Source organism: Thalia democratica, chromosome 9 (genome assembly GCF_965202585.1).
Source record: "Thalia democratica chromosome 9, ktThaDemo2.hap1.1, whole genome shotgun sequence".
In the NCBI taxonomy this organism is placed as follows: Eukaryota; Metazoa; Chordata; class Thaliacea; order Salpida; family Salpidae; genus Thalia; species Thalia democratica.
In genome coordinates, this window is record NC_139173.1 from 29,736,675 (window position 1) to 29,763,963 (window position 27,289).

Consider the following 27,289-nt stretch of genomic DNA (forward strand, 5'->3'; position numbering starts at 1 on the left):
TAAAAAATTTTTTTTGCATATATGTGATGTTAATAGTTGTAATAAAAAAGTATTCAATTAATAAGTAAAAAACTTTGTGGCTAGGAAAGACTTAAAACTATTCTAGGTATGTAAAACTACATTTAACTAATATTTGACTAAATTTAACTTTTAACTTATTTTTGTTTGGCATTAGTTTTATTATTAGAAAAATGTACATCGCTATAAGAACTAGATAACCAGTAAACAACTCATAATTTAAACTTGATTTAGTTAAACAAACAGAAGGCTCATTTCATTCATAAAGCTAATTGAATTTTTTTTTTAATAATGGGTCTTAAAATAGACCTGTTTTATGTCTCCTCTCTATATTAAACATAAAGCTCTTTATGGTAGCTTTATAAATATAAAATTTTTTGATCCAAAGTAAAGAAAAACTTTTAAATAGGAATTTTTTCCACAGAAACTTTTTTCACAATAATTTTTCACAGGAATTTTTTTACTGCTAGTTAGCTTTTAATAAAAAATAAGTCATTTTATTTAGTTCTAATTAAAATTACAGTAGGCAAAAAATAATTTTAGTATGTTATTTGTAGATGAAGTATACTTAATAATATGGGGACGGGTCTAAATTGCACGAATGCACAAAATTGCACAAAGCCAAATTTGCACGAAACCAAATTTGCAAAATGGCACAAAATTGCACCAGGGAACAAAATTGAACGAAGATGATTCTGCACCAGGGGTCAATTTTGCACGAGAGTTACATTTTTGCACAAGAGTAAAAAAATATAGAAAAAACAAAAATAAAAAAAAAACAGAAAAAAAAAAACAAATGAATAGTTTAATATATAAAAAAAAAAAAAAAGTTACTGACTGAGGGTAAGGGTTAGTGGTAACAGTGATAGTAAAAAAATAACTAAAAATAAAAAATAAAATTAGTTAAAAAAAAAAATAATTGAAAAAAAAAGGTACCGACCGAGGGTAAGGTTTAGGTGTGACAGTAATAGAAAAAAAAATTAAAAAAAAAATTATTAAAAATTAAACTAAAAATAAAGAAATTAAAAAATTAAAATAACTTACCGACCGAGGGTTAGGGGTAACAGTGATAGTAAAAAAAAACAAAAAAAATATAAAAAAAAATTAACTCGTGCAAAAATATCTTTGTGCAATTTTAACCCCTCGTGCAAAAATATTTTTGTGCACTTGTGAAATTTTTTCCCCTCGTGCAATTTTGTACGCTCAAGCAATTCAGACAGCTACCCTAATAATATATATAATATTTGCTATTTTAAAGTCACAGATCTACGTATAAATATTAAAATATATCGTGGTTTTTATGATCTTGTGTGAATATTTATAGCAAAAGAGTCATATTTCGGTCTATTAAGTATTTAAAAATTAATTTTACTTTCATGAAAGTTTCTTCAAATCTTCTAAAGTATACACGAAATGTTTTTATGATATTTTATGAATATAACTTTTTCTTCCAACTGAAAACTCAAAAGTTACCGTTCTATGAGCATCCTGCTATCACTAGGTATGTACAGCTCAAAAGAGTCTGTGAAAAATTAAGGTAAACCTGAGTCAATTTTCAATGAAATATATACGTACAATTACAGTTTTATAATTTTCTAGTAGCATTTACTTGTTAGAATATCTAAGATTGAATGTTTTACTACCTTATAATTTATATATGTATCAAAAAAACTTTTGAAAATTTACTTATTATCAAGGCAAACATTTGAAGTTCAATTAAATTTTAACCAGTAAATACAAAAGAGATACTTAAGACAGTAAACCAAATATTTATTTATTGTCATTAAAGTTTTACTGTACAGTTATTTATATAATCTAGGTTATAGTTTGTTAGTGTTTTTTTTTTTGTGTAAATTAGCAACTAAAATAGCTACTATATTATTCATTTATAAATTTTTAAAGTTTTGTAAATTGCTTATAACTTATTTACATATACTAGAGCAGGGTTTCCCAAACTTTTTTTCGAATGGCCCCCTTCGAAGAAATTTAAAAGACAATGACCTCCCGCTGATATGATTCTCAAAAATATACTGTGCACACTCTTTTATCATTTCAATGTGAATTGGTGCACTCTAATAAGTACAGCGTCACGCCACTGTTACTAATAGGCTATATATATATTAGAATTTTTTAAAATAGACTCATGCAAACTTTTAGACGTTGTTAAATACTTTCTAACCATTATATCTGGATTTACTAGATGAGTTTTTGTGTAACAAAAAAAGTTTTGTTTAAATAGAAGTCATTCTATCACAATGAAAACTTGAATGAATACAACTTATTAATTCAGTCGGCACTTTGTATATGACAGTTACAGCAAATTAAGTTGTTCAAATCGTACCTCATATATGATATTAAAAAAAAGAAACTTAAATCAATAATATTTTGAAAATACTTTAAATGGTTTAACAAAAAATTGTGAAAAAATAATAGTTTAAGGAACGACAAAAATAATAAAAGAAAAATCAATAAGAAATACCAAATTATTAACAAAAATACCAATAAGGAAAAAATAGTTAGTTACAGGAGTTAATATAATAAGAAACTAAAGTTTATTGAAGTAATTTATTACTATTAAGTATATATAATTCTCTAAGTGTAGGTTACATAAGTATGACTATCCAAATTAGAAAATATGTTTTAGAGCAACATTTCTAAAAGTTATATAAACTAAAAAATTGAAATTTGGTTTTAGGTTATATTCAATTATTAGAACTATAATAGTAAAAAAGCATTGAAAAAAACCATAACAAAAAACATTATGAAAAGTTACTATAGTTTAATAGTTATAAAGGCTATCCATAGGTAGTTATTAACTTTACAAGATCATTTTTAATTTTTCCAAAAGTATATTATATTTTGAAATATAGCCTCTTATATATTTTTTTAAGAATTTAAAATAGTTGTGCACCCCTAAGAACAATAACTACAAGTTATAACATAATGTTTTAATATTAAACTGAATAATACCTGGAGTAATCAAAAAATTCCAACAAATATTAAATTAGATTTTTTTCTAATGAAAGACCACTTAAAGTTAGATCAAGCTAGTCTGATTTGGTTTGAGTTCATGAGAAAAAAACAGTAATAGCTAAAAATAGCAGAAGAAAAAGTTTAGCAAACTCAGGGTTCCTTCTCATTTTTAGTCAAAAAAACTGTCCTGTGTGACCAAAAAATATTCTGAGCAAGCTTAAACTACCTTGAGTCATCCTGTGTATTCCAAATTCTTTACAAAAGATTTATTTAAAACTTTTCAAAATTGATAAAATTTCTTTAAGAAAATTGGATATAGTGGAAAAAATATTGAAACAAAATCTCATTCAGGATATGTCCTTAGGTTCTTTAATATCAAGAACTGTTCTGAGATCTTTATAAAAAATCAAAACTTACTTGAGTCTACCTGAGTGAAATAATATCCTGAGTTATCCTAAGTTTTCCTGAGCCATGCTGAGATTTTCAAAAAATTCAAATTGTTATTATTTATTCTGAGTGTCCTGAGTGTGTGACAAACCTGTCAAGTGTAAACTAAGTAACAGTGCTCTAAAATATTAAATTAAACCACATGATTTGTTTAAAAAAATATATAATTATTTGACTTTACTTGAAAATATTGCTCAATTTACTCTGAAGTAAAGAGCTTAACAAAATAATGATGAAAGTAAAAAAAAACTATTCTATTTATTACCAGGTTTCAGTGGGAAAAAATTCCAACTTTTTCAAGTATTAATAAAATGTTGTTAATATTTTATTTTATTAAAATTCGAAAAGGTAGGAATTTTTTTCCCATTGAAACCTAGTAACAGATAGAATAGTTTATTGGCACTTTTTTAGTTACTTAAATGTACAAAATATATCGTAAGGATTAAAAAAATAGAAGAGTATTTAGTAAGGAAGAAAAATGTAAACACTCACAATTAAGGTCAATGATTTGGTGTTGAGGAAACTTTTTGGTCACGAACCTCACACCATTTATTAAGTAAACAACTTTTGATCAGTTTTCTTACTTTGAACTATCTTAAGTTTTAAAAAACAAAAATAATCTTAAGGCAGCATGTGTGTAAATAAAATCAATGGTTTATACTAACCAAAAAAAAAAATCAGAAATTTTAAATAAGAGTGATAATTTAAAATCCCTACTACTTAATTAACTGAAGTAACTAAAAATTAATTTTTAAACTGTGATTTAGATGTAAACTATGATAACTTACACTCATAGCACAAAGTTAAATTTATGTATAAAAATTAGATATCTCTATTTGCAATAGGCTCAAAAAATACAAATTTTATAATTTATTGGTGCAACCACAAAAACAAAGTTTAATCTGTTAATTTTTAGTAGGATTCTACATTTGAAAAAATTGTTGTTTACAGCATATTATTCTGAAAAGTTAAGTTTTAGTTTAGGTTTAGGTTATTGAAAGTTCTAAGAACTTACTATTCAATGAAAAGTATACTCAAAAGTCAGTTTGATTTGCATATTTGCTGAATCAGCATTTTTTTAAGCTTTTTTTTTTTCCATAGCTTCACAGCTTCTTAAAGCTTCATTTTTTATCACAAACTAAGCATAAAATTAATCAAAAAATAATGTTTTGATAATTTTAAGGGCATAGGGGGGTCCAACATTTTTTTTACTAAAAATAACATTGGATCTTATATGAAAGCTTGAAGTACAAACTACAAGCCAGTTTTTATAGAATTAAAAAATCTTATTTAACTTTTGAGATATTGTAATTTTTATAAAAAATTTCTGATAAAGACGTATGAAATTTTTTGGGGTCAATTTTCTTGGAAGTTTAAAAAATCACTAAAAATCTATCTTCTCCTTCATTTTTTGAGCTAGAGACCTCAAACTTTCAGGAAACCTTCCTTTTACAGTTTATAAGACTTTGACTGTTGGAAAAATATTAAAAAATAAAAAAATTAGAATAAAAAAACAAAAAAAATATCTGTTTTTTTTTTTAATTTTTTTATTTTCCAAATCTTTTTTAAATTTAATAATACACTTTCTGTAAAAATTTGAAGAAAATTGCTTAAAAAATGAAGGAGGAGATAGATTTTTTGTGAAATGGTCTTTTTTCGCGTTTTTAGTTTGCGCCTTCCATTAGGAACCTATTGAGGTCACTGACTTTGATTGCTCATATCTCAAAATTTACTTTGAATTTTTTCAAGCGGTTAAAAATGTCTGATAGCTCAAATAAATCTCTATAAAATAAGATCAACTTGTAAAAATCAAGGTGGACCACCCTATGCCATTAATTAATATAACATGAAAAATGCTTATTTTTTTGCTGACTCATAAAACTAGTAAATCAGACTGACCTTTATGTATTACTAGCTATATTTCAGTTATTACTAGCTATATTCAGTATGAAATCTAAAGATATAAAAACATACTTGGATATGAAAAGTACAATTTATTACGAGATTACCTGGTTGGCTTGATGATTCAAAAAGGAGTTGCAATTTTGATAAAAACATAAGGTTTCACAATACCTTATAAAATTGAACTGTTTCAAATTTGAAATCTAGGCAGCTGATGCTTGATTTTATTTTAAGTAAAGTTTTTACACTGTACGGTCTTATTTTAATTAGAAGATTAAGTTTTTTACACCGTTTGTTTGGCTTTGTAAACATTAAGTATAAAAAAATTATCAGAAACTTGAACTATATTTAGACATATCTTACAAAATTGCCATACAAGAAACCTAAACACTATTTTTTTTTCTATAATTTACTTGTGCAAAATTAGTTTTTGATCTAAAATCTGAGCCAAAAAACAAAATTATAAACTTGCTATAGCAAAAAACTTACGTAATATTTAAAGACTGCCAAAAATTGAAAATACCCCTTTACTAGTCATAGCCCCCCTCTTTGGCCCCTTTGCGGCTTATGGGCCCTAAGGTTGCCACCTCGCCCACTACGGAAAACCCTTTACTAGAGTGTTTCTTACAGTTTAAGTTTTAATTTCAATCTAACTGTACTTTCACTTTTCATATAACAGCTTCTTTAGATTAAAAATTTTTATTTATATATTTTTCTAGTGGTTATAACTCAAAGAAAAATATTTATAATATTTAAAATGGTGTAAGTAACTGATGTTTTATTACCATTTCAGAAGTGTGTGGATTTCATTCGAAGAAAGTGTAAGGAAGTTGTGTCCAGTGTTGACGGAAACTTAACTTTTTCCTGCCTCAAGCTACAGGACAGCTGTTTTAATATTCTGCCACAAGTAATTTAATTATTATTAAAAGTTATATTTTTGTTTCTTTTTTAAACTTGTTTAATAAGTGTGTTCGCTTGTCGAACATTTTTGCTGCAAAATCTACATATTTTAAAATATCAACAAGGTTGCCAAAAGACCTGGAGTTTGACAATTTGTGTTAAAAATCCTGGAAAAAGCTTGAATTTTAAACAATTTTTCATCTCAAGTTTTAAAACTTTAATTTGACAAAAAAAAAGTCTATGATATAGATTAAAAAACATTTATAATAAAACAACCTTTCTTAACAAAAAACACATTTAAAGTAGCTTTACAGTATCTTTTCAATGTTATTGTACTACTTAACACAGTTTTAAACCTTAATATTAACTCTAAATTAAAAAGATGCCCAAAAACGTGTATTTGAAAAAACATGGAAGAAATCCAGAAATTCCAGACGACATTTATAAAATATTTGGCAACCCTGTATCAAGCACCTTATTTGTTAAGGTGTTTAATATAACAGCTTATTACAAAATACCAACTTTAATTTTTTTCCTAATTAAGTAAATTAAGTGTTTTTTGTAACTTTTAAGTTATTTGAATATATATTTACAAAGGTCAAAGGAACTCAGAGAAAAGTAAGTTTCCATTGCTGCATGATATAATGCTGCATAATTGCAATAAAAATGACATTAAAATAAGTTTATTAATTATTTGGCATCAATCTAATGCATGGAATACTTGTTTGGTTGTCAAAAATTTTGCAGAGTTTATTGTAACATGTTAAACATAAAAAATTGATTATGCATTTATTAAGTTTAGTTATTGTAGTTTTTTTGTTACAAACAATAAAAAAGGTGTTTTTCGATAAATTTGGTAGAAGAAGTAGATCTATCTTGAAGAAAATAACTTTTTTAAATGTATGATTTGTAGAGTAAAACCTAATCAGTAGAAAAATATGATTAGTTATTTAGAAATAAATTTCAATGCATTTGGTGTTATAATTATAAAATAAATAAAATATGTTGGTCCTATTATAAGAAAAAGTTTTAAGCATGTTTTATGATAGGATAGTTTTTTATCAATAAACTAAGCAAAACTACTTATCCCACAAAACAAGTCTTAGTTTTAATTCTTACTAATTTTTTTCCAATAAAGAAAATAAAACAAAATAACTTTTAAATTGTCTATAAAATATTTATGTTGCAAAGAGAAAGATTTTATCTTTGCTATGCTATCAGACTTATTCAAAAACCTCTATTTTAAAACAGTATTCATGTTATCATATTTAATTTATAATGACTAAAGTTTGATTGATAGAGGTTAACTTTATAAAACATTACTTAAAATTGAAAAAAACTCCAACATTAATATAGCAAGAAGTTTTTGAACATATAATTAATCACTCAATAACCATAACTCAAATTTTACATACAAACAACTTTAATCTAAATAAAACTAAAACTGCTCATGTCAGGCATACAAGTTGTCGCCGGAGCAGACAAAATGGCTTCCCTCCCTCATACAACCCTGGTTCATGTTCTCTCTAGTGTGGAGCGTGGGCGGTACTGTCTTCGCTGAGGGAAGGAAAAAATTCGACCATTTTCTCCGCGCTCTCATGAGTAAAGACATGTCGGTAAGCAAACATAAGAACTAGTGATATGACGGTACAAATAGCAAAAACTTAATTTTTGATTTAAACGTCAAATTTGTTGTAAACGGAATTTTCAGTTTTTAAGCTGCAGTGGAGATTCTCAATTTGTATACGAATCATTTAACTTTAATTTAATTTTATGATTTAACATACTTTCGTAGGAATTTTTTAAGCCATGAATTAAAATATCAAAGTATTGAAATTGAATTAAAACTTTTTTATGAAGACAGTAAACATTTCGAGCTTCATCAATAAAATTTTTGATACTTGATGGAAAACTCTGTAGTAAATACATTTTTTACGCTCAGGTAAAAATGCACTTCCCAGAAGAAGGGCTTGTATACGACTACCAGTTGGATTGCGGAAGTTTGTTCACAAACACCTTGGATCAGGATGAGCCGGATGAAAAAGACGAGTTCACTGTTAGTTGGCAGATATTTTATAATTTATTTCACCTTTTGAAGTTTATAAAAACACCCACATATCAAAACTGTTCAACAAAAATCCAAGCAAACGTTTCCCGCAGCTCAAATGGAAGCACTGGACCAAAGGTATGCCTCCGTTCAAGTTCAACCCTTCAATTCAGTACAGCGAGATAATAGTTCCTACCATTGACACCGTCCGTACCGCGTACTTGACTGAACTGCTGGTCAACAACAAGAAGCAAGTGTTGACAGTGGGAACCACCGGAACAGGAAAGACCTCCATATTGACAGAGAAACTTTTGAACGGTATGGGAGCAGAATACATACCTCAGTTCATGATGTTCTCCGCTAAAACTTCGGCCAATCAGACACAAGTTTGTTTGTTTCTGAAAAAGTTTATAAGTAAAAATTTGTATCTGCGGTGTACTTTTTTATTTGAGTTTAAAGTATTATCAATAAAAAATTTACTTATAAATGTGATTTATTTTCATTTGGTTATTCTAAAGGTAGGTGTGTTTTTGTTTTTTATAAGATGATTAAGTTTTACATAAGCAATGAACCATAGCTTAAAATAAATACCAAAGAGTTGAATTTAGACCGTCTAGTATGAGTTACTAACTACATCAAACTTTACCCCTACAATTAAAAAACAAACAAGTTTTCTTGGTCACCTCTCACAACATTCAAACAGGACTTGATAGACAGCAAACTGGACAAGCGCAGGAAGGGGATATTCGCCCCGCCGCTGGGCAAGTACGCCGTGTTCTACATCGACGACTTCAACATGCCCATGCTCGAAACTTACGGGGCCCAACCCCCCATTGAACTGTTGCGTCAGTGGATGGACCACGGCGGGTGGTACGACAGAAAAAAAATCGGTTTGTTTGATATTTTAACCGCGTGGTGGCGGTAGTGCGTTTCAAAAAAAAATTGTTCACATTGAATAGTTTTATAGCTACAACTGATAAAATAGAGCTGTTTAATGCAGGGTTTCCCAAAGTAGGGCGATATCGCTCCCTAAGGGCGATTTTAGTAAGTTGAGGGGCAAAAGGGGGGGGGGGGACGATTTCAAAGTTTTAGGCAATTTTGGAACCAAAGTTGGCGAAAAACAAAAAGGTGTCAGGTTTATTTATTAGTAATTTTGAAACTTACACTACATATCCTTGAGATGCAGATGAAGAGCAAAAAAAAAGGTCTTAGGTGTTTTAATAGTAATTTTAAAACTTTCACTAGATATCCTTGAGTTGCAGATGAAGAGCAAAAAAAAGAAAGGTCTTAGGTGTTTCAAATGTAGTTTTTTGAGTAGTCTTGTTTAGGGGGCAATAGCTTTTTTAATTTTTTCAAAGGGGGCAATTTGAAAAAAAAGTTCGGGAAACCCTGGTTTAAACTGATGGATCTTTATTTTACTTAAAACATTAAACAAACAGCAACCAATTTTTTATTACAGTATTAAATAATTAATGCCAACTTTGATATACTACTGGTTCAGTTACGCATGAGTTATTTTTTTGTTTCAGGTGCGTTCAAGAAGCTGGTGGACATTTCTTTCGTGTGCGCGATGGGTCCACCAGGGGGCGGTAGAAACCCGGTTACCTCCCGGATGTTGCGACATTTCAACTACATATCGTGCTTGGACATGTCACCAGAGAGCAAAAGTGTCATCTTCAGCTGCATAGTGAAAGGGTGGCTCGGTAAGTTGTTTCAAATACATATGAAAGTTATGGTATAGTTTTACAAAAGTTTGTGCAGATAATTAAAATTTCATTTGTATTATTTTTTCTTATTTCTAAAAACTCGAGACTTGGTTATTTAGTGAATGAAGTCCTTATTATATACTTGATAAACAATTGATAAGCATTGTGAGTTATTTGTTTAAAATAAATTGTTTTAACAGACTTGGTTTTTAGTTTAGTTTAGCAAGAAATATTAGTTTTGCGAGTATTGATTAGTAACGCTTTGTTTTGTCAATTATTATTAGTCTTAGACCAGTTTTGTTTTTGATCAGTTTAAACTTACAGAATAAAAATTTTATCTAAATTGTTTTTAGCTGGAGAATTCACTGAAACATTCGGTTCTTCATCGCGTGAGTTTTTATATATATAGAAGTTAGTTAAGGTTTGTTGAAGCAGATTTTTATTAGTTTAGTTTGATTAATTTTTTGTTGAACAGTCATTTAATTTAGTGATTACTCAACTCTGTAAAACTCAATTTTTTTGTTTTTTTATACTTCAACTAAAAACTTTAAAAGATTATTATATCTTCTGTACGAGGTACACTAAAAGAAGCTACAAATATAACATTTTTAAATCTAATTTACAAGTATATTTCTTTGCAATTTGTTCATAATAAGTTTTTCTAACTTCATAAATATTTTTCAAACAAAACTATTAACTTGTGAAATATTATTCAGAACCGATACCCGAAGAGATATCGGGTTTGGGGTCGAGCGTCGTGAACAGCACGATCAACATATACGAGATGATAACCTCCCAACTGCTGCCCACCCCCAACAAGTCCCACTACACCTTCAACCTCAGGGATCTGTCCAAAGTGTTCCAGGGAATGCTCATGATGGACATCAAGTCCATCGAAGTGAGTTTGAATTTTTAATGGAGTTTTAACGAAATGTTAAACTATTTACTTAAAAGTTAGAAGAAAACAAAAAGTTGAAAACTGCTCTGTTTTTTTAATCTAAATGTGAAAATTTAGAACATTGTTTTAAGTAGAAATGATGTAAGTGTTTTATCTGCATTTTGAATAAAAAACTTATTGATGTTTTTTGATTACTAATGAATATGTTACTTTTAATCATGTGTTTTATAGAACAAACAACTTTATTTGACTTGTAATTTCAAACTAGAACATACAAATATCTACTGTAAAGATAGTGCAGCTTATCAAAACCATACTTTCTAGTCGAAAGAATCCCTGATCAGACTTTGGTACCACGAAAACTGCAGGGTTTTTCAGGACAGGCTCGTAAACAACGAAGACAGATCCTGGTTCGATAAGCAACTTTGCAACAAAATAACCAATGTTTTCAAAGTAAGTTTACTCATTTTAACAGAATAAATCTTTATGCAATAAAAAAATATTTAAACCTACTGCTTTTTTATCAATTCCAGTTTCAAAAATGTTCCGTTAAAAAGTATTATTTAAAAATAGTAACTGTTAATTGAACCATAATATAAACAGCTCGACATAGAAAAAGTGATACCAACGAAGCCCGTTTTGTTTGGCGACTTTCAAAGTGACAGCAGAAGCTACTCCTTCATGCCCGACTTTGATTTGGTTAGTTGAATAAACATATAAATCAAAATATTTTTTTTTTTCAATTGTTTTTATTATATCAAGGAGTCTTATTGGTATTTCATGACTTTTAAGTACATTTATTTTGCAGTTAACAAAATCGTTAGAGCACTATTTGGAAGAGTACAACCAGATAAACAATATATAACAATACTTAAAATAAACAATATTATTTTTGAGTATGTATATAAAACTAAATTTTTTTCAGTTAATAAAATCGTTGGAGGACTACTTGGAAGAATACAACCAGATAAACACGGCCCGCATGTCCCTGGTACTCTTCCTGGACGCGGCCCAGCACGTGTGTAGGATCGCCCGGGTGTTGAGGCAGCCTCTGGGTCACTGTCTGTTACTGGGAGTTGGTGGAAGCGGAAGACAGTCCCTGTCCAGGCTCGCCACTCACATGTTAGTACGATTTAAAAAAAATTATGATAAATTGAAAATAATTTTGAACAAGTTTTATTAGGTTTTGTTAAATAATTAAAGTAAGCCGAGTTCTAGTTTTATAAAGTTGAGTACTTGGTACAGGCTTTATTGATTTGTTGTTTAGTTAATTTCATGTTCACCTGCTTTTAAACTTTTTTAAACTGTTCACCAAGAAATCAAGCTGCTTTTATTGAATTTAACCTTTGTTCAGTTTTAGAACTGGTTGAAATCTGCTGCAGTTGACTACTTTCAAATCTTTTTTATTCACAAAACATTTATTTTAAAAAAATAATTAAATATCGTATCAACTAACTCGTTGAAAATATTCAGTGCGGATTTCGAGTTGTTCCAGATAGAGCTGACGAAGCATTACAGCACGGTAGAATGGCGGGAAGACATCAAAAAGCTGATGATGAAAGCTGGTTTGAAGAACGAGCCAATCACGTTCCTGTTCAACGACACGCAGATTAAAGAAGAGTCCTTCCTTGAAGTTTGTTTTGTTTGCTAAAATGTAAAAAAACAACGTTTTGCTGATTAAATTAGTAAGTTTGTGTGTAAGGTACCGGTCAGGCATTTGGGAAGATATTATAGAAGTAATTAGGGATATAATGTCTAGAAACATGTGCAGTTTTTAATTTTTTGATTTGTTGCAGTCAAGTTTAAACGAGACGAATCTTTTTACAGATCTACGCTGCAAACGAATATCGTTTAATTTTTCATGTAAGATCTTTAGAATATCAACGATACCCAAAGCCATATCTAATTTGTACAACAAATAATATGAGCTACTTAAATTTCATCAATTCAGTTTTGCAACGCTAACATACTTTTAAAGGACATGAACAACATACTGAATTGCGGCGATGTGCCCAACATATACGCCAACGACGACCAGGACACCATTATGCTGGCCATGAAGTCCATTGTCATGGACCAGGGACTGCCCGCCACAAAGTCCAACATGTTCAACGCGTACACCAAGCGAGTCAGAGCCAATCTGCACTGCGTTATTTGCATGAGGTCTGATTTATTATCTTTTTATTATATTTTTCAAAAGAATAAAAAAGTTATATCATACAATTTAATTATTTTACAATTCTAAGAAGAAATTCATTAATTTTTTAATTATATATAAAAAAAAAAAATTCAAGTATAACCAATTTTCATTAAAAATATAAATACACATATATATATATATATATTAAAGGTTTTATAAAAAGTTTTGGTCGATAGTCCTCAACAAATTAAATTGGAGCTAAATATTAATGTAGCTTACTGAGGAGTACATGAAACTTTATATTTCATGTTTGAAATAGCTGTATAAATTATAGTTTTTATATAATTAGATTAACATGCATATATATATGTAAACATTTTAACTTCCTTGGTTTGGTTTAGCATGTTGCAAAAAACTCTACAAAAATCTAGTTTAAATCAAATTCTCATAGTCCAATTGGTGAGATCTTCCGAGCCCGGATCAGAATGTTTCCCTCGTTGGTCAACTGCTGCACCATAGACTGGTTCAGCGACTGGCCCGATCAAGCGTTGAGGAGCGTGGCTATGAGGTTCATCGACGAAATAAAAGAAGTCGATTCCGACAACACCCAACTTGTTAGCGGTAAGTGGTTTTACATTTTACTTCTATGAAATCAAACATATGTTTATGTTTTTTGCAATTCATTTGTCGAGATGATGTATAATGGTAATAAATCAAAGCTTCCATAGCTTTTTAATTTAGAAAAAGTTGAGTTGTCCTCACTCTGCTTTGAAGTATTTTATTACATTTTAATTGGGTATAACGCTTTCGATTTCATCGAAAATTTGATGACTTATAGAATTTTTTCCATCTATGTATATTTTTTTGTTTTTAAATTTATCTGTCAGCTTTCGTCAAATGTTAAAAACTATTTGTTAAAGAAAAATTTAAAACATGCAAATATAGTTATCGTTAATTTTATTACATGATATAACCTGTTCTTAAACTATTTACAGTTACCAAATGTGCATAAAGTTTTTAGGCTTTAACAGTAAGTTATGTACAATGCAAGGGTATAATTTACCAGCCTTTAAATTTTCACTCAACTTTTTCTGACCACAGGCTTGGTGACCACGTGCGTGGACATCCACCAGTCGGTTGCCAAGTACTCGAAGAAGTTCGAGCACGAACTGGCGCGTTACAATTACGTCACGCCTACGTCATACTTGGAGCTGATGAAGATTTTCAAGAAGTTGATTTCGGTGAAAATTACTGAGCTGAGCGAGAACAGAAACAGAATGAAAATCGGACTCGATAAGGTTTGCTTGTTGTAACCGTTTTTTGGTTTCAATAATGTTTAAGCTTTAGAAAATAATAAAGAATTTTAAAGTGCTTAAAACTCAATAAAGTGTAACGTATTATGATCAAAACAGTTTAGCTATATATATACTTATTTTTTCTACACTTTTATAATTTTTATCTAACCAGATTTTGTTTTTATGTTTATATGAAACCTGTAAACCTTAAGTACTGTTTAACAACATAGTTTGCATACAAAAAACCACTATCAAACTTTATGCAACTTTTCAAGCATACTAAACACAACTTTCCCGTTTGTAGCTGCTGAAGACGGGAAACGATGTGGCGAAGATGCAAGAAGAACTGGAAGTCATGAAGCCGCAGTTGGAAGAAGCTTCCAAAGAAACCGAACAAACTCTTGTTGATATTGAAGTTGACACGGTAAGTGGTTGTTGTTGATAAGATACCTGTTTTTAAGTTTAACTAATTAATTTTGAGTAACTATTAATGTTATGAATAGGCTTCTTTTCATAAAAATAAAATAATATTTAACTTGCTTCAGTGAAACCCTAATTTGAAAAAAAATCAATTTATTTGATTGATGTAAGATATAAGATTACTTTATTATAGTATAGGCATAGGATTATACTCAATATACATATGTATTTTATTTGGTATTTGATCTGTTGTTTTTTATTAAGAAGCTACAAACTATTAAGTTCTTTATAGATATCAAAATTTTACTCACAATGTTTTCAATTGAAACAGTCGTACACGTATAAAAGTTGTATCTTTTTGAATTTGTTTATTTTCTTATACAACCAACAAATGTATTTATGACAAACAACATACAGAAAAAAGCGAAAGAGACGCAGGAGGTGGTGAAGCTGCAGGAGAGGGAAGCTGTCGAGCAAGCGGAGAAGTCGCAGGCGATCGCAGCTGACGCGCAACGAGACCTTGATGAGGCGCTCCCGGCACTAGAGGCCGCTGTTGCTAGTTTGAAGAGCTTGAACAAGGGCGATGTCACCGAGGTTCGGTTATGTTTTACATTGTTTTATGTCTGTAAACGTTTTCGAGTTGTTTAAGTTACAATTAAGTTACTGGAAACGTAAAATGTTTCAAAAGTTAAATAAATTACAAACATAACAATATTTTTATAGCAAGCTTTTTAAAGTTTAAGCTGAAGGTTTTTCTTATCCTCTTTATTAAAATTAACAACACTTAAAACATTGTCATGATTTTTTTTCAAGGAACGAAACACAACAAACTTTACTAAAACTCTATAAAAAGCTTTGTGTGATAATATTGAAACCTAACCAAGGAAAAAATCTTAACATCTCCGCACAGATAAGAGCGATGACGCGTCCGCCACCCGGCGTCAAGCTGGTCATGGAGGCGGTGTGCATCATGCAGGGCGTCAAACCCAAGAAGGTGGCCGGTGAGAAGCTGGGCACCAAGGTCGACGACTACTGGGAGCCGGGAAAGTCCCTGCTCCAAGACCCGGGAAGGTTCCTGGACTCGCTGTTCAAGTACGACAAGGACAACATATCGGCCGACACCATAGACAAGATCGAGCCGTACATTTCCAACGACGAGTTCCAGCCGGCAGCCATCGCCAGGGTATCCAAAGCGTGCACTTCAATCTGCCAGTGGGTCAGAGCCATGCACAAGTCAGTCGGAGATTTTTTGTTATTTAGATTTACAAGGGTATAAATTATTTTTTTAATAACTATCATCACTTTTTTGTTCGGCTCAATACTTTCAACTTGTAACACTTAGTTTTGTTTTTGAAACATAGCTGCTGCAAACATAGGATGTTTATATACAAATGAATTTAATAACTTCAATGAAATGATTTATATTGTATTAAATTCCAATAAACCACACAAACTGAGGACTCAAAATTAACTTTGATTGCATTCTAACCAAAAACCTGTTAGTAGTTTCTCTCCTCAACTCTCAGGTATGATTTCATAAACCACTTTCTCACCCCTCAGGTACCACTACGTGGCGATAGGAGTGGCGCCGAAGCGAGCGGCGTTGGAGGAGGCGCAGCAGGAACTAGCCGCCACGAGGAAGATTCTGGACGCGGCCAAGCAGAACTTGTTCGAAGTGGAGCAGGGCATAAAGACGCTGCAGGAAAAATTCGCAGCGTGTACGTTTGAATTTATTTGTGTTAATCAGAGCTTTAGTGTATTAATTATCGAGTTTTTTAATGCCAAGTTAAAAGTTTTTCGTTTTTATTTTAACCTTTTTTTTTCTCAAAAAACATATAAATTATTAAATAGACCTTGCACCATAATAAGATTAAGGAAAAGTTTATAAATTAGTTTTTTTGTCTATTTATTATTTTTTGTACCACAAAATATTTATTTTCATGCACTTCAATTGTCACGTCACACAGGCGTGAGCAAAAAGGAGCAGCTGGAGAACAACTGCCGGTTGTGCGAGGAACGGCTCGACAGGGCGGACAAGCTGATAGGAGGGCTGGCGGACGAGAAGGTGAGGTGGTCGGAAACCGTGGACAAGTTGACGGGGGTGATCAAGAATGTTGTGGGGGATGTGCTGATTAGTGCCGGTTTCGTCGCTTACCTCGGAGCGTTCACTGTTTGTATTGGAAATTTGTTAATAAATAAGTTAAATGATAAAGTGATTTTTTAATTTTTAGTTGTTTAGTTTTTCAACTGGCTCTTTCTATTAAATTGATCATTTCTATTTCAAAGCTTTTAATTAAAATTTTAGCATGTATAGGTTGAATTTTAACTTTTTATATTATGTAAGTATAAGCAGTTAAACAAATTTAGAAAATATATATCACACGTTTGTTTGTCTTCAACAACCCTTTTCTCACCTTTATGACGTAACACTACAGGGGGAGTACCGGCAGCAGCTTCTCGAAAACTGGTCGCAAGTGGTCGCCAAGGAGAAGGTTCCGGTCACGTGCAACCACCCGAGCTTGATGGGGACGATGGGCGACCCGGTGCAGATCAGGAACTGGCAGATATACGGGCTGCCCAGGGACATACTGTCGGTGGACAACGGCATTGTGGTGCAGCACAGCCGGAGGTGGCCGCTCTTCATCGATCCGCAGGGACAAGTTTGTTTTAATTAAAAAAAATTATTATGTAGTAAATGTCACAGTGATATGTTTTTAAATACTGTTTTATATATTTCCTATGGACAAGTTGGTTGGTTATAGTTAATAAGCATGTTTTAATATTAGTTAGTTTTTAACTAGTCCTTAGTTTTGGTATGTTATGTAAAAAATCACTTTTTTTGATGTATTGTTTCAAATAAACAATATATTTAACACTTTTGTTATAACAAAAAAAACAAAAGCTTTTATTTATATATTATTTTCAAACCAATCAACCTCATTTAGGCGAACAAGTGGGTGAAATCGATGGAGCGCGACAATGGTGTTGACGTGGTGAAATTGTCAGACAGGGATCTCCTCAGGAGCCTGGAGAACGCCATCAGGTTCGGAAAACCCGTGGTGTTGGAGAACGTGTTGGAAGAACTCGATCCTTCGCTGGAGCCTGTGCTGCAGAAACAAGTTTTTTTTTTTTTTTTTTGTCTTAAATAAAAGTAACGGTTAATAACACTTTTTTATAATTTCCTTAATTTTTTTATTACAATCTCCATGTAAAACTGACAGAAGTATAAAAAAAATTTAACAAATTTGAACTTTACGAGAGTTTATTTTAAAGTTTAAGTTTGTTTGGCATAAGTAATTGTTTAGCAAACTCAATTAGAAGTTCCTTGAAAAACTTACGAAAAGTTGAAGTTTCAAACTGTCCTATAGACATGAATAGTAGACTATATGGATAATATTATACTAAAGCTTTCTGAGAGATTTTAAACCAACTAATTTTTATCCAACAGACATTCAAGCAGCAGGGGGCGATGGTGATAAAACTTGGGGACGCGGTAATCCCCTATCATGAAGACTTCCAATTGTACATAACAACCAAGCTGCCCAACCCACATTACACCCCAGAAGTAAGTGTGAAGGTCACCCTGGTCAACTTCACCCTCGCCCCCAGGTAACTTGTTGTTGGTTGATTATTAATTTCTGAAAGAAGCAGATAATTCTAAACATTACAATAAAGCAAATGTAAGGACACTAAAAAATCCGAAAAGTGTTGAGAGTATGAATAAGTTTCTTAGTCACCATGATTCTTTTGTTCTGATCAAATAGCCAAAGAAACTTTTTTCAAAAATCTAAATGATTTAAATCTAAATGAATGAAAAGCTTATTTCATTTCAATGATTCAACAATTTTAGATATTATTAATTTTTCTTTTAATTTAAAAATTTAGTATTTTTTCACAGTTTCTTTAAACTTATTATAAAATTGTAAGAAAGCAAAAACTTTACAAATGTTTATTTTATAACACAGCGATTTAAGTTCTCTATAAATATAAACTCTTTCAAACAGAACATTAAACTTAAACAGCTGTTTCGGTGATTTTTAAAACTTTTCCGGCAAACTCATCACAAAATTAACTCGCAAGTTTTTATTTTCAGCGGTCTTCAGGACCAGCTGTTGGGACGCGTGGTTGCCGAGGAGCGGCCCGACCTGGAAGAAGCGAAGAACCAGCTGATAGTGAGCAACGCGCGGATGACCCAGCAGCTGAAGGACATCGAGCAGGAAATTCTTTTCCGCTTGAGCGCGGTAGAGGGCAACCCGGTTGACAACGTCGAGCTAATTGAGGTGCTGGCCCAGTCGAAAGTCACCGCCGAAGAACTTAAAGTTGGTTTGATATATTGTGTTTATAACTTTACAAATGACCTATTAAATTATCAGGCATGTCTGATTTTATTATTAAAAGGGTCACAAGTATACAAAAGCTAAAACAATACTTTTTCATAATAATTTATTTTTGTTGACACCAGTAGTATACGATTTTTGAAGTTTTGTTTAAATGTTTTGCAAATGAGAGTTTTCAAATAAATGTTGATTTGTAAAGAGTATTACTGAAATATTTTTTTGTTTTAAAAAAGTAACTAAAATAATCTAATTGTATAATTTAAAACTTTAATTTTAGTACTAATATCATTTTAGTTTTTCTTGGTACAACAGCTCAGTTATACAGAATAATATTATCAGATCTATGTTATATTTATTTAACAAATAATATTCAAACAACAGCAAAAGATGGTGATAGCGGAAAAGACGGAAAAGGACATCGATCTGACGAGGTCTCAGTACATCCCGGTGGCGGTGAGGACGCAGATCCTCTTCTTCTGCGTCTCGGACCTCTCCAACATCGATCCCATGTACCAGTACTCCCTCGAGTGGTTCCTCTCCATTTTCCTCAACTCCATCATCAACTCCGAACGCGCCGGTACGTTAATTAGTTTTGAAAATTCGTTTGTTTGTTTAAAGGTCCTAAATCCGCTTTTTTGCCAATGTTGAGTTATTTTATAAGTTAGCTTAGAACCACAGCGTCAAATAATGTCTGACCTGAGCGAAATAAAAAACTATTTTCAAAAAGCTGGTAAAGTTCGTTACTAAAAACAAAACTGATGTTCTTAACTCATTTTCGTTTACAATGCTAAAATATATTTTTACATGTTTTGGTTTAGAACATTTACTTTAATCTATATTTTTTTACAGCATCAATCGACGATCGAATTAAGTTCATCAACAGTTACATGACGTTCAGTTTGTATTCGAATGTGTGCCGATCTCTGTTTGAAAAACACAAGCTCATGTTTGCTTTCCTGCTTTGCGTGAGTTGTTTGCAATTAGTTGCAATTTAAATAAAATTGTTTAATTTTTTAATTTACGGTACTCTTCAAAGAAAACTTTAAAAAATATTTTTTAATAAGTGTTACTTACTTACTGTTGAAATATAATGCATATACCAAGTAGTTATTTTAGCTTCTTTGTTTTTAATTGATATCCTATAGTACTCAGTAACATCAAGTCGTTTTACACAGGTTCGCATCAAAATGCATAACAACGAAATAGACAGCGAGGAATACAAATGGTTGCTAAGCGGAAGCACTTCCGTTCCCAAGCAACTGGACAACCCATCTCCCGACTGGATCTCCGAAAGATCTTGGGGAGACATACTTCAGTTGTCCGAACTTGTTAGTTGATTGATTTTTTAAGAAAATGCAAATATCAGTATGTTTTATATATTTTTTTAACTATTTTTAATTAAATTGTAAAGTTTTTAAGAACTTTTAACTTAAATTAGGTATCGATGGTAGACTTTATTCATTTATAGTTGAAAAGAGTGTATTTACGCAAGCTTGTCTTATATTTTTTTTATAAACTTTTTTTTATAATAACGAAATATCAGCCTTGTTGAATCTAACACCACAGTTGTATTTAAAGTAAAGCTTACAAGTTATGCTATTAATTTTGATTTTTTTTTTGGCTTAAGGTTAAACAAACCTGTAACTTTTGTCCATATTGATGCTTATAAAATGTAAGCTATGATACTCTATTTAAGGAAATACCGTATTAAATATTACAAATGAAACTTAACACTAATACTTTAAACAGACAAACTTCAAAAGATTCGCGGAGGAGTTTCAGTTCGGGTTGAAGGAATACAAATACTTGTTCGATTCAGCCCAACCCCACAGGGAACCATTACCCGTAAAATGGGAGGATTCTCTGGACGATTTCCAGAAAATTCTCGTGTTGAGATGCATCAGGCCCGACATGGTTAGAAATTATTTTATTTCTAAATATGTTATTTTTATATAATTTTTGCTATAATATTTTTGCGTGAATAAATGAGATTTCGTATAGTTGTTAAGTCAAGTTAAGTTGTAATTACAAACAGAGGTTTTTGAAAATTAGATACTTGTTTAAATGTTTATTAAAATGCGTCTACGATTCAAGATTTTTTAAGATGCTAAACTTTATGCGTCTTATAAAATTTTTAATGCTAGAATACCAAGAATAAAATAAATTATAATAAAATTCACTTTTGTTACAGCTTACTTGTCCTTGACGATATACAATGAAGTTTAACACTAACAAAATAATTAAAAACATAGGTTAAAGAAGTAACGAATTAAATGTTAAAACTTGATAAACATTCTATGCGAATTTATTTATCTGTAAACACATGCAAATTTTTATAACACAAGAGCATAAACTTTTTTTTTAGACTTTTCTTTGTCGCAGAAGTTTTATTTGCTCTTTTTTTGTTTTGTGTTTTATAATTTTAAAAGAAAATTAAAAGGAGAAAAATCGTTTTCAAAACTTTCGATTGCATAACAGTTTTTGTAACTTTTCGATATATGATTTGTTTTTTATCAAAAACTCTGAGAAAACTGTTTGAGGCCTGTAGTGACAACACACATTTTTTTATGTATTTGAATTTTAGCCACTAAAATAAAAAAAAATTTCACACCAACAATTATTTTAGCATGAGTTGAAAACACTCGGTCAGCGCATGCGAATTTATCCTATCAATAATTTTAATTACCTATTCCTCACTCAGGTGACTAGCGCGCTGCAGGATTACGTGGGCAAGTACATGGGTGAGCGGTTCATCGAGCCCCAGACCCAGGACCTGTCCCTCGTCTACAAGGACTCCTCCCCGACCACTCCGCTGATATTCGTGTTGTCAATGGGAACGGACCCCGCCGCCGACCTGTACAAGTTCGCGGAAGAAATGAGGTTTTCCAAGAAGTTGTCCGCCATATCCCTCGGTCAAGGACAGGTTGGAAATATTTTTTTTTGTTTATTTTATTTTATTTAACTAAGTTGCGTCTTAAAATATTTCTATGAGTTTTGAAGTAAAATTACAAAACTAGCGATGTGTACTTATGAAAACTTATGAAATAAACTAAACAAAATACGAACTTCTATTAATTAACTTTTTAGAAACACTAGATTTTAGATATAGAGCATTTTTAAATCTTAAGAAGTTAGGCATAAATAATATTTAAAATTTTAATTAGATATAGTTAGTAAATAGTTTTTAAATGAACTAATTTTACTCCGGATAATATTTTTTTATAGGGTCCGCGGGCAGAAGCGTTGCTAAGCCAGGCGATGGACCGCGGCAAATGGGTCTTCTTCCAAAATTGCCATTTGTCCCCGAGTTGGATGCCCACTCTGGAGACCCTCATTGAAAATATCGACCCTGAAATGGTTGGTTCAATAAAGTTGTAAATTTGCTGTGGAGAATGTTTTAATAAGCTGGTTTAAAAATATATTTATTAATTTAACTAATTTTTTAACTAAATTATCTCGTTAAATTAAACCTGGATTGTTGTGCTTAAAAAAACCAAAATTATACTGAGTTAAATATAATTTTTAGGTATTTTACAAATAACAATTGTTTTACTATAAAACCTTACTTAATTGTACCCATTCAAAAATTTCCACCCCATTCATCAGGTGCACAGGGACTTCCGGTTGTGGCTGACGTCGATGCCCAGCAACGAGTTTCCGGTGTCCATCCTGCAGAACGGAAGCAAGATGACGGTGGAGCCGCCGAAGGGCATCAAAGCTAACCTGCTGATGACGTACGCGGCCCAGAACGACGAGTTCCTCAACTCTTGCGGCAGGGTTGGTTGAGTATTGAATTTTAATGATTTTTTTTTCGAGTTTCTAGTGGTGATTTCAACTGGTTTAATTTCTGAAAGTTGCTGTTTGGTTTTGGCAAAAGTATTGTGAATTTTTATGCTAGCCAACTTTTGTTTGGTATCATATTTTAAAACTATGAAAAGTGTTGCTTAAACTAGTAAAAACCAAACTTAAACTTTTACCTAATGTTTATTCATTCTATCTCTGTTAATTTATTTTAAGTTTACTTTCATCAGCGCAAAATTTATATTAAAAAAATTCGTCACATGCATTTTACACATTTCAGACGCTGGAGTTCAAGTCGTTGTTGTTTTCACTGTGCCTGTTCCACGGAGTCATGCTCGAAAGAAGGAAGTTCGGACCTTTGGGGTTCAACAACTCGTACGACTTCATGACCGGCGATCTCAGGATCTGCATCTCGCAGCTCAAGATGTTCCTCGATGAGTACGATGATCTGCCGTTCAAGGTGAGCGTTGTTTTGTAAATAGAATTTTTTAAATTTTATTTTCAATTTTACTAGTGTTTTTATACGATGATCTGCCGTTGAGCATTGTTTTGTTATTAAAAGTTTTACAAAGTTTAATGTTTATTATGTTTTTTACTTGAACATATTCCGTAAAAATCACAAATATTTACTTGTTTTTTCATAATTAAACTCCTAAAATTTACTAATATTTTTAATATTTTTGAAAAATATCTTTACACACATAAAACACTCCTTGTTTAGTTTTGTTCTAACTTTATCAAATTTTTATTCTAAAAAAAGCTAATTTTTTTTTAGTTAAAGTTATTAAATAAAGTTTTACAAATTGCAATATTATACATAATAAAATCATCTTTTTAACGTTCATTTAAGTTTTATTTTTAGCTCAAACTTAACAACTTGACAACTTTCCAGTGCCTCATCTACACGGCGGGACACATCAACTACGGAGGAAGAGTGACCGACGATTGGGATCGCAGGTGCATGATGAACATTTTGCTCGACTTCTACAACGACTCCGTGTTGAAAACCGGACATTCATACTCGCAATCCGGCATCTACAAGCAGATCAACTCAGAGTCGGATAACAACGTTCGTTTGATTGTTGTTCTATTAGTATTTTTGAACTTTGATCGTTTAAAATGTGTTCAGTAAATACCGCCTGCTATAATGTATCAATGAAATTAAAAAAATTTCACATCATATTTTCCTTATAATAATTGAAATATTGTAACTTGTTTTAAATTAAACAATTCAAAGTTCTCGACTTAAAATTTTTCAAGGAGATTTTTATCTATTATTTATTGATAAAATAATAATAACATATTGATAAATAAATAATAGTTATAATACTTGTTTAAACCTTGAACAGTAAGTTGTAATAAAGACTGCAATTTACTGCATCAATGAACATTTTTTTATGTATTTAAGTAAATATTACAAGTGCTTTTTTATTTTCAAACCTGACCAAGACGCGTATTTTTCAGGGATACATTCAGTACATCAGGAGCTTGCCTCTGAACGACACCCCGGAAATATTCGGTCTCCATGACAACGCCAACATATCGTTCGCCCAAAACGAATCGTTCGGCAATCTTCACGCCCTCGTCAAATTGCAACCCAAAACTTCGTCGGCCGGAGGAAAGTCCAATGAAGAAGTTTGTATGGTTTTTGATATATTTTTTAAACTAAAGCTTCTTTAGAGTTTTGAAAAAGAATAATTTTAAACTAAAGTTTAAACATTTGATTTGGTAAAGTATGTCGCTTGTTCTTCTCTGGCAGTAGCTTTAATAAATCGTTCTTGTAAAAATGTCATTTGTACAATTCTGACTTGTTCACGTCTTTCAAACTGATTAAAACTTTTTCATAATATTTTCGTATAGCTATATACAGTTAATTGTATTGTTAAGTAAAAAAAAAGTCAAATAATTAGAAATTTATGCAAATTCATTTTTCTTATAACAGTGGTTTTATATTTTTTAGATTGTAGAAGAAATAGCCAATGATATTTTGCATAGATGCCCCAAACCAATAGATATAGAAAAAGTTTCAGCGAAATACCCAGTTTTGTATGAAGAATCTATGAACACTGTACTGCAACAAGAAATTATAAGGTGAGTTTTGTTTGTGTAAGTTTGTTGCTTTACATAACTCAGTAATTAAATAAATGAATTTTTTTTTTGGATTTAAAAGTATTAGTTTATATAGTTTCCCTAAAATAATTTAACAGTTTTGAATGTTTATGAAATAAAGAGTGTCTTAAAATACTTTTTTAAACAAAAAACAATTACAGTTGCAATTACTTTTTGTTTTCTATTATGTATTTTTTTTTTCTATTTTCATATAACTATACCTTAATAAATTATAATCAAAAAATATTAACATTGTGTTAGAATATATTTACTTGTGTTAGAAACACAGTAAAATAGCTATATTGAATGTTTTATGTATAAGTAAAGAATTTTTTAATTCTTGCATAAAAATAAAAAAACCATCTGCAAAAATGTACCTCTTATATAGATAGTTTTAATAAATGTTTTTCAGGTATAACAAGTTACTGGAGACCATATTGACATCTTTGAAAGATATTTTGAAGGCCATCAAAGGTTTGGTTGTGATGTCAGATGTATTGGAAACCATGTTTGTTTCATTGACCATAAACCAAGTCCCTAAAATGTGGTCCGATAAAGTGAGTGTTTTATTAGTTTGCATGCGATTCAAGTTTATTGTAACCAAGTTCTAGGATATACAAGATAACTAGACTTAAACAGTTATGGAATTTTAATTACCTTTTCATGAACATTTATTTCATTATAATTTTTTAGGTATCCAAGTGTTTTAATTATTAAAAATTGAAAATCTAGCAAAGATTATTAAAATCGTTCATTAAAAAATATTACTAACCATTTCGATGAAAAATTACCTTGCAGTAAGTACCATACAATTTATTTGTACTTTCTTATAACATTTGTTTTCCACCATATATTTGGAATAGTTCCTTTCGCTTGTCATCAATATAACAAAGTAAAATAAATAATCTTTCCTCTCAGGCTTACCCGTCACTGAAACCACTGGCTTCGTGGGTCCAGGACCTGATCCAGAGGATGGAGTTCATCCAGATGTGGATAGACGAGGGCAAGCCGGTGGTGTTCTGGATATCGGGCTTCTTCTTCCCGCAAGCGTTCCTGACCGGAACCCTGCAAAACTACGCCAGGGCCACCAACATCGCCATCGACACCATTTCGTTCGATTTCAAGGTTTGTAAAAATGTTAAACGTAACTGTTTTCTCACAGTATTTTTATTCTGTAATGTACTTAGCAATTTAAGTTTACAACCAACATGTTTTATTTTCACACTAATTTCATAAAAATTTACGAATGGCCACAAAAATCTGCGTTTGTAAAAGTTAATATTAATTTTTAACTGAAGTTATTCCAATTAATTATCTTTAGTTTTGGTAAATTATAGATGGAAAACAATTTACATTGTAACAACTCAAATTTTTATTCACAGGTGATGAAGGAGAACTACAAGGATGTGTTGGAGCACCCGGAACACGGCTGCTACATCAGGGGTCTGTTCCTAGAGGGCGCCAGGTGGGACTTCGACACCATGATGCTGACCGACTGCCGACCCAAGGAGCTTTACACGGACATGGCCGTTATGTGGCTCGTACCAGAAGGAAACAGGTTTATAAAAACATGTAATTAAGTTATAATGGTAAAACTGATATTTCGTCACAGCATAGTTTAATATATATGTTCTGTATTTCGGGAGTATAAAAAACAACACTGATAACTTGATAATAAGTTAGAATATTTGAAAAAGTAAAATGCACCTTTGTCAATTTGTTGTAGATAGTGAAAAAAACCCAAAACATAAAAAAAAAGAATTTAATTTTATTTATACATGCAACCATACTTTATATTACAAAAATTTTTTTTCCAGGGTTCCACCGAAAACGGGTCGGTACTTGTGTCCGATCTACAAAACGCTGACCAGGGCCGGAACCCTGTCCACCACCGGTCACTCGACCAACTACGTCATCGCCGTCGAGGTGGCAACGGACAGGCCCGAAACTTTCTGGGTCAAGAGGGCCGTTGCCATGGTCTGTTCCCTTGACTACTGAGAAGCATGTTTGTTTGAAACACTGTGATGATATTTTCCTGTGATTTTTTTTTGTTTTCCTGTGTTTTTTTTGTTTTTCTGTGATTTTTTTTTGTTTTATTTGTTTTTTAGCTGTGCAAATTTAAGTGCCTGTTTATTTAAACACTGTGTATTAAATACTGCAATTTTTAAATTTGTTTTGATGATGGTTTTATTTATAGTTTGAATTTTTTCCAATCAATAAAAATATACACTTAAAAACCCGGTTTTATACGTAAAGAGTTGTTAACTGTGACTAAAATTTTTAAAGATGTTTAAAA

The 27,289-nt window shown here is 31.2% G+C and overlaps 1 protein-coding gene across 1 annotated transcript in view; it reads left to right on the top strand.

Annotated features, from left to right (window-relative positions):
• LOC145844464 (dynein axonemal heavy chain 1-like) overlaps window positions 1-27,027 on the top strand; it is a 61,589-nt gene extending 34,562 nt beyond the window's left edge. Inside the window, exons 39-76 of the mRNA XM_082951869.1 lie at window positions 6,134-6,247; window positions 7,698-7,856; window positions 8,183-8,296; window positions 8,401-8,673; window positions 8,991-9,177; window positions 9,817-10,000; window positions 10,690-10,891; window positions 11,216-11,344; window positions 11,495-11,590; window positions 11,817-12,013; window positions 12,365-12,524; window positions 12,870-13,054; window positions 13,483-13,652; window positions 14,133-14,329; window positions 14,631-14,750; window positions 15,164-15,340; window positions 15,657-15,979; window positions 16,307-16,464; window positions 16,714-16,916; window positions 17,182-17,406; window positions 17,692-17,865; window positions 18,195-18,355; window positions 18,840-19,065; window positions 19,465-19,660; window positions 19,933-20,048; window positions 20,259-20,411; window positions 20,833-20,997; window positions 21,785-22,006; window positions 22,309-22,440; window positions 22,690-22,860; window positions 23,165-23,344; window positions 23,777-23,953; window positions 24,349-24,519; window positions 24,845-24,975; window positions 25,406-25,550; window positions 25,912-26,118; window positions 26,376-26,551; window positions 26,811-27,027. Coding sequence (XP_082807995.1) covers window positions 6,134-6,247; window positions 7,698-7,856; window positions 8,183-8,296; window positions 8,401-8,673; window positions 8,991-9,177; window positions 9,817-10,000; window positions 10,690-10,891; window positions 11,216-11,344; window positions 11,495-11,590; window positions 11,817-12,013; window positions 12,365-12,524; window positions 12,870-13,054; window positions 13,483-13,652; window positions 14,133-14,329; window positions 14,631-14,750; window positions 15,164-15,340; window positions 15,657-15,979; window positions 16,307-16,464; window positions 16,714-16,916; window positions 17,182-17,406; window positions 17,692-17,865; window positions 18,195-18,355; window positions 18,840-19,065; window positions 19,465-19,660; window positions 19,933-20,048; window positions 20,259-20,411; window positions 20,833-20,997; window positions 21,785-22,006; window positions 22,309-22,440; window positions 22,690-22,860; window positions 23,165-23,344; window positions 23,777-23,953; window positions 24,349-24,519; window positions 24,845-24,975; window positions 25,406-25,550; window positions 25,912-26,118; window positions 26,376-26,551; window positions 26,811-26,991 — 6,657 coding nt within the window. The 3' untranslated portion in view covers window positions 26,992-27,027. The remainder of the gene's footprint in view (window positions 1-6,133; window positions 6,248-7,697; window positions 7,857-8,182; window positions 8,297-8,400; window positions 8,674-8,990; window positions 9,178-9,816; window positions 10,001-10,689; window positions 10,892-11,215; window positions 11,345-11,494; window positions 11,591-11,816; window positions 12,014-12,364; window positions 12,525-12,869; window positions 13,055-13,482; window positions 13,653-14,132; window positions 14,330-14,630; window positions 14,751-15,163; window positions 15,341-15,656; window positions 15,980-16,306; window positions 16,465-16,713; window positions 16,917-17,181; window positions 17,407-17,691; window positions 17,866-18,194; window positions 18,356-18,839; window positions 19,066-19,464; window positions 19,661-19,932; window positions 20,049-20,258; window positions 20,412-20,832; window positions 20,998-21,784; window positions 22,007-22,308; window positions 22,441-22,689; window positions 22,861-23,164; window positions 23,345-23,776; window positions 23,954-24,348; window positions 24,520-24,844; window positions 24,976-25,405; window positions 25,551-25,911; window positions 26,119-26,375; window positions 26,552-26,810) is intronic.
• Window positions 27,028-27,289: the final 262 nt, after the last annotated feature.